At 39.5% G+C, this 14,847-nt stretch overlaps 1 protein-coding gene across 2 annotated transcripts in view; it reads right to left on the bottom strand.

Moving 5' to 3' along the window:
- Positions 1-14,034, bottom strand: part of TPP2 (tripeptidyl peptidase 2) — a 52,686-nt gene extending 38,652 nt beyond the window's left edge. For both annotated transcript variants that reach the window (XM_059839306.1, XM_059839307.1), the window contains exons 1-9: positions 13,809-14,034; positions 7,814-7,942; positions 5,993-6,088; positions 5,479-5,583; positions 4,710-4,834; positions 3,832-3,995; positions 2,428-2,582; positions 1,353-1,429; positions 688-815 (exon numbers count right to left, since the gene is read on the bottom strand). In XM_059839306.1, coding sequence (XP_059695289.1) covers positions 688-815; positions 1,353-1,429; positions 2,428-2,582; positions 3,832-3,995; positions 4,710-4,834; positions 5,479-5,583; positions 5,993-6,088; positions 7,814-7,942; positions 13,809-13,970 — 1,141 coding nt within the window. In that variant the 5' untranslated portion in view covers positions 13,971-14,034. The remainder of the gene's footprint in view (positions 1-687; positions 816-1,352; positions 1,430-2,427; positions 2,583-3,831; positions 3,996-4,709; positions 4,835-5,478; positions 5,584-5,992; positions 6,089-7,813; positions 7,943-13,808) is intronic.
- Between the last annotated feature and the right edge of the window lie 813 nt (positions 14,035-14,847).

Below are 14,847 nucleotides of genomic sequence, written 5' to 3'. Positions count from 1 at the left end.
ATATTTTGCTGAATCTTATAACTCAATCTTTCACTAAAATATCAAAACCATATATTAGCCTATTAGAAAAAGAATTTTAATGATAGTAATAGATTTGCACCGCAGTGGCACTGCAGCTGAAAAAATTCCTCCCCTACAAGGACTAGATCCTAGCATGGCATTATTTTCTATCCAAATTAAAAACATCTGTTTCACTAAAAATAAAAATCAGAGTATCTGATGAAGACAGATGATCGAAAATTGTAGTTCTTACAATTCAAAATGCATTGCAATACTTTCCAGAAGACTAATTAGAATCCAACTTAGAATCATATTTTCCTAAGTTGCATTTACCAGCAGCTACGGGTTGGAGCAAAGTAGTGGGCTTAGACAGTTACAGTTGAAAAAGTAATCCTAAAATATTCAAATAAGCCAGACCAAAGATTTCTTTTGCAAATTTTATACAAAGCCACATTAAATCAAGACCATTTGCCTCCCATCTCTTTTCAACATATGTAAGGTCTTGAATTGTAAGAAGATAACAATCTAAATTTATATGCCTAAGCATAGAGCAAGTGCCTCTCTCAGAATTAACCTTGTAGCACAGCAGGCAATTTTTTAGATTTAGTTCAGCACTCAAACATGTAACAAAAGTACAAAGTTTGAAAAGACAGACTGCCAAAATTTTTTTCTAAATGAATTATTTACCTATTACACTAGATGTAGTTCCACCAGGACATCCAACTGTAGAAAGGCAAGGACCATTATTTCCTGCACTTGAAACATAGATTACATTGTGCTTCCACACTGCTTCATTAATCACTTCACAAATTCTCCTGAAGTAAGAGAAAGAAATGAATAATTTATTCAACAATATTGCTTTCTTCCACAGGACAAAGCTCCCATTTCTAGCAGAACCTTTGACCATTCCCCAAACAAGGAACCTTATGCAGCCTGCTTCCCACACCTAGCAGAGGCGGTTCCAGTACAGAAGCTGACCACAAAAATATCTTCTGGTTTCAAAAATGAGTGAAAACTATGTAGTGATCCTAGGTCTTCAAAAAATACCCCCCCCACATTATGTGGTGTTGCAACTATAAAAGTTCTTTATTATGCTAAAATAGTGTTTGTATATGCATTATAAATCTGCGTATGATATATTTGTATACCTATTATAAATGAAAAGCTTTTTCAATGGGTTTACTTCTTTCAAAGTCCGTTTGAAATTTATACTGCAGTTTCTAACTTATGAATCATGTGAGCCTGGATGATTCAATCAGCCAATAGCTGACTTACAGAAAACTCAACATATACAATTCCACCTCTGTGAAATTAAAATACTTTAACCCCAGAATTAAAATACTTTAACTTACCCAGAATTTGGCCAGTGTGTTGCTTCTCCATAGCTGTAGTTGACAAGATCACATTTGTATTTTATTGTTTCTATCATCTGATAAAGTAAAAATGGAAGTCAAAATACGTGCTAGTCGAAGAGTGAAAGTGACTTCAGGAACAACAGAAAACATCTGCTTAAATTGATTTGCTACATATGTAAGAAAGACAGATAAATCTCTTGAATCTAGAAAATAATTTACTGCAGGCAATTAAGTGCTATTTTTCCAAATAACTAAGAAAATTTAAAAAACCTACTCCCTGAAAAGCCTTATTCTTGCCAGGCTCCCAGCTAAAAATCAAGATATTATCCTAAGAGAAAACTGCAGACAGCATCAGTATTGTCTCAAGAACATAAAATTCTCCTTTCCTGTGCAGTTTCATTAAACTCCAAAGAGTTGCAAAATTATTGTTCATGTTGCTACATCAAAATATCCTATGGACCATAAACATAGTCTTTTTACATCCTTTTCTTGAGTAACATTTTTCCTTATCAATTCATTATACAGAAAATGAGTTGATAAGGGGGTATTTCATCACTAAAAGGAATGCTTTTTTTCCTCACTCTTAAGAAAAAAAAAGATTTAACACAAATACAGCAACATAGGTAGATACTTGCCTCTATTCTAGATTTATTCTAGATCTGAGTAACTATAAAAGATAGAGTGACAACACAAAGAACCTCAGTAAGTAAGCAAGTAACTTCTCTCATGCATCAAGCTAGTCAGACACCGCAAGTCTGTTAGCCTGGAGAAACTCTAAGAGCTCTATGCAACAGAAGTCTTGTTTTATATTAAAACACTAGTCTTACAATATGCTTTAAAATACATTCTAGTTGGTTTTAGCGGTTTTGGCTGTGTTATTTATTGCTTGAGGGTTTGTTTTTTTTTTTGGGGGGGGATGGCTTGGTTGTTTTTTTAATTTTTGGTATTTTTGTTGGAAATACTGTAGAACCATAAAAACAAAGCCTATAAACAAGTAGGGCATGAAGTTTCACAATATTCTACACTTAAATCACACAGCTGATATTAATAATTTATTCAGTGAAACACCCACAGCTCTTATTAAACCAGTGCCAGTTTCCATTGTACTTAGTCTCGTATCACCAATCTTGATTGCAAGAATCTGAGCTCCAGGAGCCACACCATTCCGTTCTGGTTCTTCTGGAAAGTATCCAGCTGCAATACTAGCCACATGTGTTCCATGTGCTCCTGTGCAAAGGAAAAGTATGGATTTTAGTGGACTTCATTCGTAAGAACTCAATATGCTACAGCTCAATTAATTTTCACTTATTGAGCTCTAAGCACATAAATCCAGTCAGTAGCCAGTCACCAGTTCTGCTGATACCAAAAGGGTGACAGTGTTCACCAGGACTCAGCAGTGGAGCCAGCCCTGTTCAATATTTTTTGATGGTCTGGACAAGGGGATTGAGAGTATCCTCAGTCACTGTGCAGACAACAACAGGCTGGGCAGGAGTGCTCATCAGCTGGAAGATAGGAAGGCTCTACAAAGGGATCTGGACAGGCTGGATCAGTAGACTGAGGCTAATTGTATGAGGTTCAACAAAGCAAACAGCTTTTTAAGGAGAGAAAGGAGGCAGCAGGAAGAGAGGAACAAAGTATTATTAACTTAATTCCATTAACAAGTTACTTCGAAGGCTCAACACTTCCTACTCAAAGTTATGAATACTACACCTGAGACAACTCAGGTAGCAGGCATTAAGAATAGAAAACAGAACTGCACAGAAACACAGAAAGGAACATCTCAAATAAGTTACCATCTATTTAGAAACCTGAACTGTTTACGTAGCTCTACTGAGATGGGAGAGTTTCATGAGGAATGAAGAGCATTTTTCAAAGCAAATGCAGCCATACCATCCCAACCACTCAGTTTGCTTCCAAAACAAACCATGATTTATTTAAAGAATACTCTAAAACAGGTTCAGAGTGGTTGGAGCTACAGTTATAGCGACATCTGTCATAACAAAAAAAGTTTGCATAAACCTAAATCAAGATCAATACCCATTTTGTTCATGGGTATTATATTCAAGATTCTTAAAGTATACAAGTACAAAGGAGAGCAACTAAAAATCAATCATCACTCTATATTTAACAAACATAACAAAAAGGTTTTTTTAAAGAAGGTTCTCTTTAGTTCAGCTTCTAAGATGCATGTACATGTTAAAGAATACCTAAGTATGCACAATGTACGTATACATACTTATGTACATAAAGTTGACAATATTTCATAAAAAAATGCAAGCAAGTTTGGTAATGAGCTATCATTATAGATTAAGTTCAGGAAATATGAGTATTGATCTTAAAAGCCATAATAACAAATGCTGTACTATGACAGCTGCCTCAAGCTGTCCCAAGTATCAAAAACAAGACCCAATACAAATTACTGCTTCTCATGATAAAAACATTTCGCTGCTAAGTAGGTAAGATTATTTTCACTTACCTCCACTTGTAACAATAGAAAGAAGGTTTCCATCATCATATATATTCACAGAATAATTCAACATCTCAGATGTTCCAAAAGATCCATATTCCTGAGCCTCTTTGTAGGTTCTCAGCACTGTACAGTTAGCTAAGTCACCACTCTCACTTGTATCTATGCAGGCTCTGTTGACAAAAACAAACAAACAAAAAAAGACAATGTCCCAGCTGCTGTAACTTCTGGTTACCTACCCTCTCCAGCTGAGCACAGCAAAAAGACTTCAAGAAGTTTGGTTCTGTGTTATGGTATCTTTAAATAGTTCTTTGAGCAACTACTTTAAAACTTGGTTGTTTATACTTAAGATTCAGAAACTACAAAGTTATCTAAATAAACTGATTTTCAAAACCCTACTAAATTCTAATAAATCTGTATTTGAAAAGCAGGAGTATGAAAATGTAGGCAAGTTCAAGGAAGAAATTTTACAAAAGGTAGATGTTCAGTGCCAGTACACAAACATCCAAAGTTTTACTGTTTTGTATGAAGCACATTATCAGTAAAGAAATGTGCCACTTACATCCTGAAGTCTGTGCACAGACACCTGCTTTGTCCTATTTCACATTACCAATGGATAGTCAAAACAGTTTTATTCTGCTTCAGAAGAAAAATCCCATAAGCTTACACTCATATCACACCGTCTCCAGTAAGACTTTATTCTACCCCATCTTCATCTGGGACCAGAATTCTGTCAAGAAACTCAATGGATACAGAAGGACTATTTTAAAGCAAAAAAATACTTAAAACCTCTATAAAGAGAGCAGATATAAAAGGTAACAAGTCTTCAATGCAAGCTATTGTTTTATGTAAAGAACAAGATATTTTAGACAAGTTTAGTAATTTACCTCCAGGTCTCACCGTCATACCACACTACACAATCATATACTGGGCCAGGGTCACTGTATTTTTTCTCAAAAGAATTCAACAATTCCACTTGATTTTGAAGTTCTTCCTTTATTAGCTTATTTACCTAATAAGACAAACAAAATTCAGAGTATTTCAAAAATTATTACAAGATAGGTAATCCTACGTTCTTTTCTAGTGCTATACATTTTTTCCATTACTTTCTCAGGAATGTTAGACTATCCTAGGAGTCACAAAAATCTAGAAGTTCAATGGCTTTCAACAGTTCACCATGTCTTTTTAGCCTATTATGTACAACTACTTTTAATTTCTGTAAATGTAACATTTAAAGCCATTATTTTCTTAAAGACTATTAAATGATAAAGCAGTATCTGAGGCATTTCTAGTACTTCATTAAAATAGTACACAGTTTACACAAGAAATATGCTTAGAAAATTCCGACTTTGAACACAACAAGGATGGTGGCCTCAAAACATTGCACATTAAATAAAAATAAAACTTACTGAAAATATCTAACAAATTTTTGAAGTTCATATTTGACACCAACTCTCAAAAGTAAACAACACTAAGCAAACTGAACAACCATGCATATAAAGACTTATAAAATTAATCAGAAGATACACTGCAAATTATCTGCCAAAATACTCACAAGTACCTTTCCTTCACTCATCTCATGAAACATTTTAATCCTGTCAACCAGTAACAAATTGCTGCAGAGAACAAGTTCATAAAATTAGGCTTCACACAAACCTGTGAGGGAGAGCTATGAGCAGCATCAAATTCCTCTTGTTTCCTACAGGCCTCTGCCAGAGCAAGCCTGTGAACAGGATCCCAGAGCTTTTCCTTGCGCTCTTTCTGCAAAATAAAACAGAGGTTCCTCAACATACTAAGAAATATATGTCAAAGTATGAAGTCTATAAAGATAATTTGAAAATTCTGATTTGAGACAATGGCTAAAAAAGTTCCATACAATAGTATAAATAAGCATAAATTGCCACACAATTTTAAAAAGAAGGTATCAGTAATTTCTGTACTTCTCGCCTCAATGGACCACTGTGAGGAGGATTTCTAAGCATTCCCCCAATTGCTATGAAAAAATCACAGAAGAAATGGAATCAATAAAAAACAGAGAGAACAGCATTCAGGGGCTGGTTAGCAATCTAAGTATGTTAGCAAATCACAGGCTGTAGTATTCTAACAAAATTAAGAAACAGAACTGTAAAATATGACTATATACCAGAAAGAAAAGATAATGCAACCTTACCTGAATCCTCTCCTTAAGAGCTTTAGGATAGATATCATAGCCATTTTTTATGCCAATGTGATATTTGCCTGAAGGATTTACCCAATTTGCTGGAATCTACAGAAAAGTACATTTAGAAATAGGTTAACTAATGGCATTAAAAGAACTCCTCAAACAAAAAAGCCCAACACTGTATAAGAGAGCTTAGCAGAACAAACCTCCAAATACTACCAATTTAATTCTGTCTCCATAACAGTAACTACTGCACTGTTCCAACAACATGACACGGCATTTTCAATCCAGCTCCCAAAAATCAGTATCAGTTCCTGTGACACTGCCACTGAACATCTTTAAACATTAGTTGCTCTGATAGTCTACTTTTAAAACACAAAGTCCCAGCTTTACTGAATTTGCTGGGCAGAGGTCTGGGGACATAACAGTACTGTAAGTGAAACCTAACATGAGCGAGTATGGTTGGAAGCCATGACAAACATCTGAATATCTCATTTTACATCTCGAAGCAGTTTAGACTCTGTATATCAGGATACACTCATCCTAGTAACAAAAGTAAAAGAGCAACACATTCAGCCTTACAATCATCTTCTGTGCAAAATTAAGAAGAAAGCTGACAGTATGGAGAGATCCAAAGATGTGATGCCCCCATATCACATCATCAATCCAATCGGGAAATCAAGAATATGTTAGCAACATCAGTTCTGTGTACCCAAGACCTCTACTAGATTTCATGTCCCTTCTGGAAACCCAATAGCATTTTTGCTATGCATAGTGACAATTAAATGAGTCTACAACTAGGTCCTCACAGATTTTTTGGTCTCTAAATCTATTCACCACGAGCTTAACACAATTCCTCTTGTAGCTTATGCAAATGTGGAAAATACTAGCACCTTTAAAGACACTACTCTGTCTGATATTTTTAAAACGTATTAGCACATTTTCTTCAGCCAATTTCCAAAGCTGTATCAGAAACTGTTTTGAACAAACAATTAAATTTTTATCACCCCCCCCAAAAAGCCCTGTACACACCCCTATTCAGCTACAAAACATATCAAAAATAAAGATATAAAAAGTGTAAAAAACACTAAGCAATCTACATGAAGATGAGTAAATGCAGCATTAGGTTTGGGTAAGATCTGGTTAGCTGGTTTCAGTTGGGCTAGGGTTGATTTTCTTCACAGTAGCTGATATGGGGCTGTTTTGGAGTTGTGCTGAACACTCTTAATAACTCAGGGATGTTTTAGCTGTTGCTGGGCAGTGCTTGCACAGAGTCAAGGCTTTTTCTCTCACCCATCCCAAATAGTGAGAAGGCTGGAGATGCACAAGGATTTGGGAGGGGACATCGCCAGCACAACTGATCCCAACTTGACCACAGGGATATTCCACACCATATGGCATCATGATCAGCATATAAAGCCAGGAAAGAAGAAAGGGGAGTCATTCAGAATGATGGCACTTATATTCAAGTCACCATGCGTGTGGAGCCCAGCTTTCCTGGAGATGGCTGAACACCTGTCTGCCCATGGGAAGCAGTGAATGGATCCCTTGTTTTCCTTTGCTTGCATGCAAGACTTTTGTTTTACCTATTACACTGTCTTTATCTCAACATGTAAGTTTTCTCAGTTTAACCCTTCTGATTCTCTTCTCCCCATATTGCCAGGGGAAGGCTGAGTGAGAAGCTCTATAGTGCTTAGCTGCCAGCTCAGTTTAAACCACAACATCTGGTTAAAAGGAAGTAAGTTCTGTAAAAACCAAAACAGGTGCTAAATTTGCTGTTAACCAAAGAAGATGATGTCCAGTGGTGTCTCTGTACCACCAAATACTCACCTTTAAAGTTCTTCCAGAAAGACCAGTAATTTCTCCATCTTTAGGTTCTGCAATGGTACATGTAGTTACATCACCACTGCCTGTGGTGTCAATTATATCAATTATCTTCGGTTTCCCATCAGTTGTAACCTGAAAATACAAGCACGTAAAAATTGGAAAATGTACTTGATAACCCTTTAGCACACAAACCAGGAAAGTTTTGCTGTTAAAAATCAACTAGCTTTTTCAGACACCCAACCTTTAACTGAAGGCCATAAAACCAACCTGAACTCAAGATAAATTTTCAAAGAACTAAGACCAACAAGTCCCTCTTTCTGGTTCATACACATCCACTTATTTCTAATAAGGACTTAGAAGAGAAAACAATAAAAAAATTGTATCAACAAAGCACAGGCAGCCTCAATTTAAAATCAAGTGTAAATTTGCAAAAAAAGGTTTTTGCAAGAACTACTATTTGTTTTCATATTATTTGCTGTGGTGCTTGTGACCCCTCATTCTGGACAAATTTTATAGTAATGAGTGCATAAGTAAGAAAATGACAGGTGCTGAAGTATAAGCTCTCACAAACTGGAATCTCTTAACTGAGCTTAAAGGAACCTAAAAGAGACACAAGTTACTATTACTTTATTTTTCTCATTTCAAAGATTCTACTTTGTGTTTTAATCCACTTGAACTGTAAGTAAGCTATATACACCTAATACTTCTATAAGGAGTCTGGGAAGATGTTATAGCAGCCTCCCAGGACCTAAAGAGGGCCTATAAGAAACCTGGAAGCAACTTGTTACATGGCACAGTCAGTGATAGGACAAGGAAGAATGGCTTTAAACTAAAGGAGACTATCAGACCAGTTATAAGTAAGAAATTTTTCACTGTAAGAACAGTGAAACACTGGAACAAGTTGCCTGGAGAGGTAGTGGATGCCCCATCCCTGGAAACACTCAAGGAGAGGTTGGATGGGGCTCTGAGCAATCTGATCTAGTTGAAGATGTCCCTGCTCCTTGAAGATGGCCTTTCAAGGTCCCTTCCAACCAAAACTATTCTGTGATTCTATGAATTGATCATATATACACATTTTTACAGTTCTGTATCAAAGACTGATTTTAAAAAAAGAAGATCTCAATCATCTTCCTAGTATTTCCTATACATTAACTACACTGAAAGTGAAAAAAGCTTCATATTCAGAAAAGCAGCAAGATTTGTTATTTTCTACCATTTAAATATAAGGTATTTTTGCCTTTATTCTCTATCAGTAATTTTGATGTTAGACATAATATATGGAAGGTTGTTTTGTTCCAGTAATGCTCTGGAATTGAGAATTCATGCATCGGAAACTACCAACATATTCAAACTGTTTCATAAAAGTCACTCCGCTGCTGCCAAAAGGACAAGAGTCAGGTTCTTATCACATCTCAGCAAACAAGCATAGATACTTCCATGATCTGAAATTCATGGCATAAAAAAAACAGACAACAAACAAAAACTCAATCAAAATCCATAAAATCCAAAAAACAATCTCCTAGAAACTCAACAACAAAAAACCAACCCAGACAAGTAACAAGCAACACCCCAATGAAACAGACTTAAACACCTTAAAAAAATAAAAAGAACCAGCCCCAAATATTGCAAACCCATAGCAACCATAAAAACAGCATCAATTTCATTTCCCAGAAGGTAACAAATACTTTTGAATAGGCTTGCTAGGCTTTCATGACAGAAACCAACACTCTACTCTGTTCATAGAAATTCAAGTTCACTGCAGAAAATCTCAAGAGCATCTTAACCTGGTAAAATATTGACCAAATGATAGTTACATAGTAGTGAAAATTTACTTGGCAAACAGTGTGTACGCACTAAACCATACACTTTTTAAGCACTTGTAATTAATGTCTTCAGTGTTGGCCACAATTCACACAAAAGTCAAGAGCTGCTCCAATACTAAAGCAACTGCAAGCCAATCCTGACATTAGCAGCACTAGACATTTTTCAATATGCCTCTACTCAAAATCAACTATTCAGTGATCAAAGTACAAGAAAACAAGAATGAAAATGTAATCCAAGGTGACTTGCTTGAAGGACACAAGTCATACAGCAACAGGTGGCCAGAACACAGATTTATGGTGCAGCAAGCTTGGATAGTTTTAGGACTTGTTTCCTAGCCTGAAAGACAAGGTGCAACTCCTACACTCTATGGCTCTCTGCCTCCTAGCTGAAACCTAGCAGGCCCACACATGCACATGAGTTTGTACTGTCAGAACCAAGAAATCAGAGTCTTTCAGTCAGACACAAGAAACTCAGAGTTTCAGCTGGTCTAAGGCTCAAATCCTAACAGCAGCAATCCAGACAGGTTCACAGTAATTTAGAGCAAGTAACCGATACAGCGGCTTCTGCTACCATGAACTGCTCTTCGGCACACTGCCCACCAGCAGCAATGCCAGAGTGAAACTCAAGAGTTCAGCTCAATTTTCTTTTGAAAATCTTGTAATTCTGAGTTGAAAATTATAATAGAAAATAATCAAGTCACCTTGATCAATTCCCTTATGTGTACAGAAGAGTCTTGAAGTAATGAATTGATTACAGACAGAAGGTACATTCTAGTACCTTTTGCATTAAAATTAAAAAAAAAAAATTTCTATACAATTAAAAATATTTTATACTGTGTTTAGAAAAAAAATCCCCAATCCGACTTTAATTATTATGGCTTGCCTATAGGCATTTAAAAAATAAATCAGTAGTTTAAAACTGAAAACTACTTTGCTGTTTATACATTTCTGCTTGAAGTTTTAAAATCCTACTTACATGTTAGTTCTGACTTTGTAAAGCAGATAAATTAGTAAACTGATATATTAAAATTAGTAACTAATATCTGTGTGCATAATTCTGGCAACTGATACAAGTTATAACAGAAGTAGAGGAGGACCAGTATCTTTGACACAACACAAGAAAAAGGAAAGCCAGATGCATTTTAGCATACTTTTGCTGGCCCATATAATCACTGACTCCAACTGACAGCTACTGCAGCCACAAGGGATGAACAAGTTCTTCAGCACTTTGGTCACGGGACAGCTGATCAACATCATCACAAACAAAATAATTTCCAAGCAATTTTTTAAACTCAGTGCTGAAAAGCAAGTAAAACAAAACTAGCTGCTACTGCTAAAAAGTTGTTACATAAAAGCACAAGTTAATGTTAGTAAATAGTAATTCCAAATGCCACTTCACAAAATAAATAAATTTGCAAGAAGCGAAATGAAGTGACTTACCTATCATGAAACATAAGAAGCCACAACAGGAACAGGGAAAGGACAGGGTGGGGCTGAGCAGAGACTACACATATACAACCACAACACTCCATTAAATGCACCTAAAATTTCATCAGTCACTGTGCCTTAATGAGGAATTACAAACAATGACTTGGCAGACAGTACGAAATACATTCTACCAAGACTACTGAAAGGGGGAAAAACTCACATGAAAGAAGCAGACAAACTAAACTTTACAGTTGGTGTCAACTAGTGGAAAAGCAGTGGAAGAGGAGGTGAAAGGAATTCCCTAGAGGGCACTGGTTACAAAAGATTCATAAAGAAAAGGAAAGTAAGTACAAGCTAGACTAACATTTTATGCGTCAAAGAAAGCCAACCAACAGACAACAGATCTAAGAAGGTTTTGTTAACTACTCTCTCTATAGCAGCAAGCAGCCAGGGAAGAACAGAAACATAATATTTCCCTGTTAAACTCTGTCCCCAAATCTTTATGTCCCTCAAAAAGGGAACAAACAGTGCTATCAATGTTTACAAACCAAGTCACAGAATCAACAAGCAAAGGAACCCTACCCAGGAATGAAACACTATGGAGCAGCTAAGAAATTAACTGTTTTGTTTTGACTAAGGACTGCACTATATCCAAATCACAATAGCTCATTTTATCTTGTAATAATTATTGTCATTAACCAGAACTCAAAGTTGTAATACCAATTAACGTTGCTATAGGTTAGGAAGGGATTCAACATCTTATAGCTCTAACTCTATGCCAGGCTAGGAACTGACAAGAAGACTGACAGTTAGGAAAAGAAGCAGCAGCAGAGACAGGGGTGTAAAAAAAAAAAAAATTCCAAAAAATCGTCTCAAGGTTAGAAACTACTTCTTGCAGTACAGCTATGCTGTGTCACTGCCTATGCCCAGGACACTGATTCACTGCACTGAGCCAAAATGTAAACTGGCAAATGCTCCAGAGAGTGAGAACATTCTTTTGCTGAAGAAACACCTACAAAGCAATTCTAGACTGGGTGCTGCCTATGCCTCCTTTATAACTCCCTGTGCAATAAGTCTCCCCTGGCTGTACTTTAGCAAGCCCAGGTCTATTAAGTGGGCAGTGTGGAAAGATCACACAACTTCTTTACATGTTTTTCTAACAACCCTGCAAACTTACTCTCACACACTGCAACATGAATTACACATTCTGCTCTCCAAATCTTCTACTACTTCTACAAATCTTTTACTGCACTGCCTGAAATTCTATCTTGTGCATAAAGAAAGAAAGCTGGAGAAAATTGATATGGTCAACAGGGAGATCATGGTGCTTCGTAAATACTCCTAAAGAGCCTTGGGTTACCTATATCACAACAAAGCTCCCCACTACTGCCAATAAATTCATATTGGGGTTTTGTTGTTGTTGTTGACCTCTACTCATTCTAGAACCTCTAGAAATCTTAGGGGTTTTTGCTTTTATATGTGAAACTTCAGAACTATGCACATCATTCCATTCATATTCACACCTTCCTAACTGTCTTCTACTTTCTGCTCTGCCCATGGTATTATCATGCTTTCCTTTTGGCTAGCGTTAATTAAGATTTCCAATTACTCTTCGACTTACCCACAACTTCTTACCAAATGCACCAGCTTCATTTCAGCTTAACTCAATCGAAGTTACACCTGGCCACTCCTTCCCTCCATCCTGTCCTCTTAACTCATCCTCTAGTTTAACCCCATCCCATAAGGAGTCATTTCAGAAAACGAACTAATGATCTGCCAGGGTCAGGTCCCTGAATGAGGTCACTCAGGAGTTAATTCCACACCAAAGAAAGGACAGAAACCAACACAAGCCCTGCTTAGTCAAAACAAAACAAAACAAAGGATTCAGCGTCCAAGTGAGCTGCATACAACTCAGAATCATTCTTCCACGGACTCTTCTGCCATCACTCAGACAAAACATGTTGACAAAAAATCAAAAGAAGCAGTGACACAAAGGGCCACATGCAAACCCACAAGATAAGAAATGTTAAGAGACAAGGGTTAAAAGAAGTAAGTGCTGGGAAATGCCCAAACTGACATCACACACACAAATTTACAAAACCGACATGGAGACACAAAGTTGGCACATCAAGAAAAAAAAGCTGGCAGAATAGAATTTGATACAGACTGTTATTGCAATAAAACGCAGAGAAATAGAAAGAGAAAGACGGGTATGCAAAATATGCCATAAATATACTTTTCATGTAAAAGACCTAGGCGGCTGCGTGTAGCCTCGAGCTACCTACTGCCGAAGTAACGCCAAGGTCTAACAAAAACACAAAGCGTTCTTTTATAATGAGCTCTGCGCGAGCGAAGGCAGCCCACGAGATTTAAGTGCCGAAACACGCCTGTGGACGGCTGAGGAGCAGGATCCTCACAGCAGCAGCAACCGGAGCGAGCGGTGCGGAGCCCCCGGCTACAGCATCTCGCCGGCTTCCCGCACCCGAGCCCCCGCTCACGCGTGCTGGGCGGGAACCGTGAGCGAACACAAGCCACGAGTCCCCGGGACAGGGACATTCCCCGCCACAGGGACAGTCCCCGGGACAACCCTCCGGGGCCTCCCCTGCTCTAGCCGCCGCTGCCTCGGGCCGCCCGAGTGCCACGGCCACCCCCGCACTCGTCCCCGTCCTCCCGGGGTCGGCCGGCGGGACCCGGGAGCTCCCTGCGAGCCGCGGCCGTGACTCAGGGCCGCCGCCGCCCCGCTCTACCTGCATGCCCGGCGCCCCGGGGTCCACGCCGGTGTCCAGCACGGCCAGCAGCACCCCCCGCCCGTCGAAGTCGGGGAAGCGGGCGAGGAAAGCGGCTGCGCCGGTCTCCTTCTTGGGCAGGAGCCCGTGGAAAGGGAACGGCTCCTCGGCGGCGGCCGCCATGGCGCGAGACCGGGGCGCGGGGCCGGTGGGGACAGGCTGCGAGAGGCCACGGGAGGGCGGCGCATGCGCGGTGCCGCCCCCCCGTCCCGCGGGGATGCGCACCCCCTCGCGGCCCGCAGCGCGAGCAGCACCGGGCCTAAACTGACCAATAGGGCGCCGAGGCAGGCGGGGCCTGCTGTGCAGGCAGCCAATCACGGGAGGGACGTGTTCCACGCGCCGGGGCTGTGGCGGCCACGTACGGCGGCGGCGGGAGCCGAGGGCACCTTCGGGCGCCGCGCCCGCGGGCGGGGCCCGACCCGTCCCGCCTCAGCACTCCCGGCCGGCCGCGGGCTGCGGCCTCGGGCCCTGCGGGGGTGCCCGGCGTCCTCCTAATCGAAAACGGAATCACGGAATCACTTAGGTTGGAAAAGACAGCTGAGATCATCAAGTTCCAGCTATGACCGAACGTCGTGGCACTGAGTGTCAACCAGACCATGGCACTGAGTGCCAAGTCCAGCCTTTCCTGAAACACCTCCAGGGACGGTGATTCCACCATCTCTCCGGGCAGCCCATTCCAATGTCTAATCACGCTTTCTGTGGTGAATTTCTTCCTGGTGTCCAAACTGAACCTCCTCTGGCCCACGTCTTGAGGCTATTTCCTCTCAGGCAGTCACTTGCTGCCTGGGAGAAGAGGCCGACCCCCACCTGGCTGCACCCTCGGTCAGGTGGTTGTAGCGAGCAGTGAGGTCTCCTCTGAGCCCCCTTTACTCAAATAACCGCTGTGCAAACATTTACTTAGTGATTTTTTTTCCCTTCTTTTTCTGCTGATTCATTGCTGAGCATAAATAGGTCCCGTGGTGACAGTACCAGTGCAACTGTTTAGCAAAGAGCAGGAAAA

This window comes from Haemorhous mexicanus, chromosome 2 (genome assembly GCF_027477595.1).
Source record: "Haemorhous mexicanus isolate bHaeMex1 chromosome 2, bHaeMex1.pri, whole genome shotgun sequence".
NCBI classification, from domain to species: domain Eukaryota; kingdom Metazoa; phylum Chordata; class Aves; order Passeriformes; family Fringillidae; genus Haemorhous; species Haemorhous mexicanus.
The sequence above is the reverse complement of the archived record's forward strand: the minus strand, read 5'-3'. Positions and strand labels throughout refer to the sequence as shown.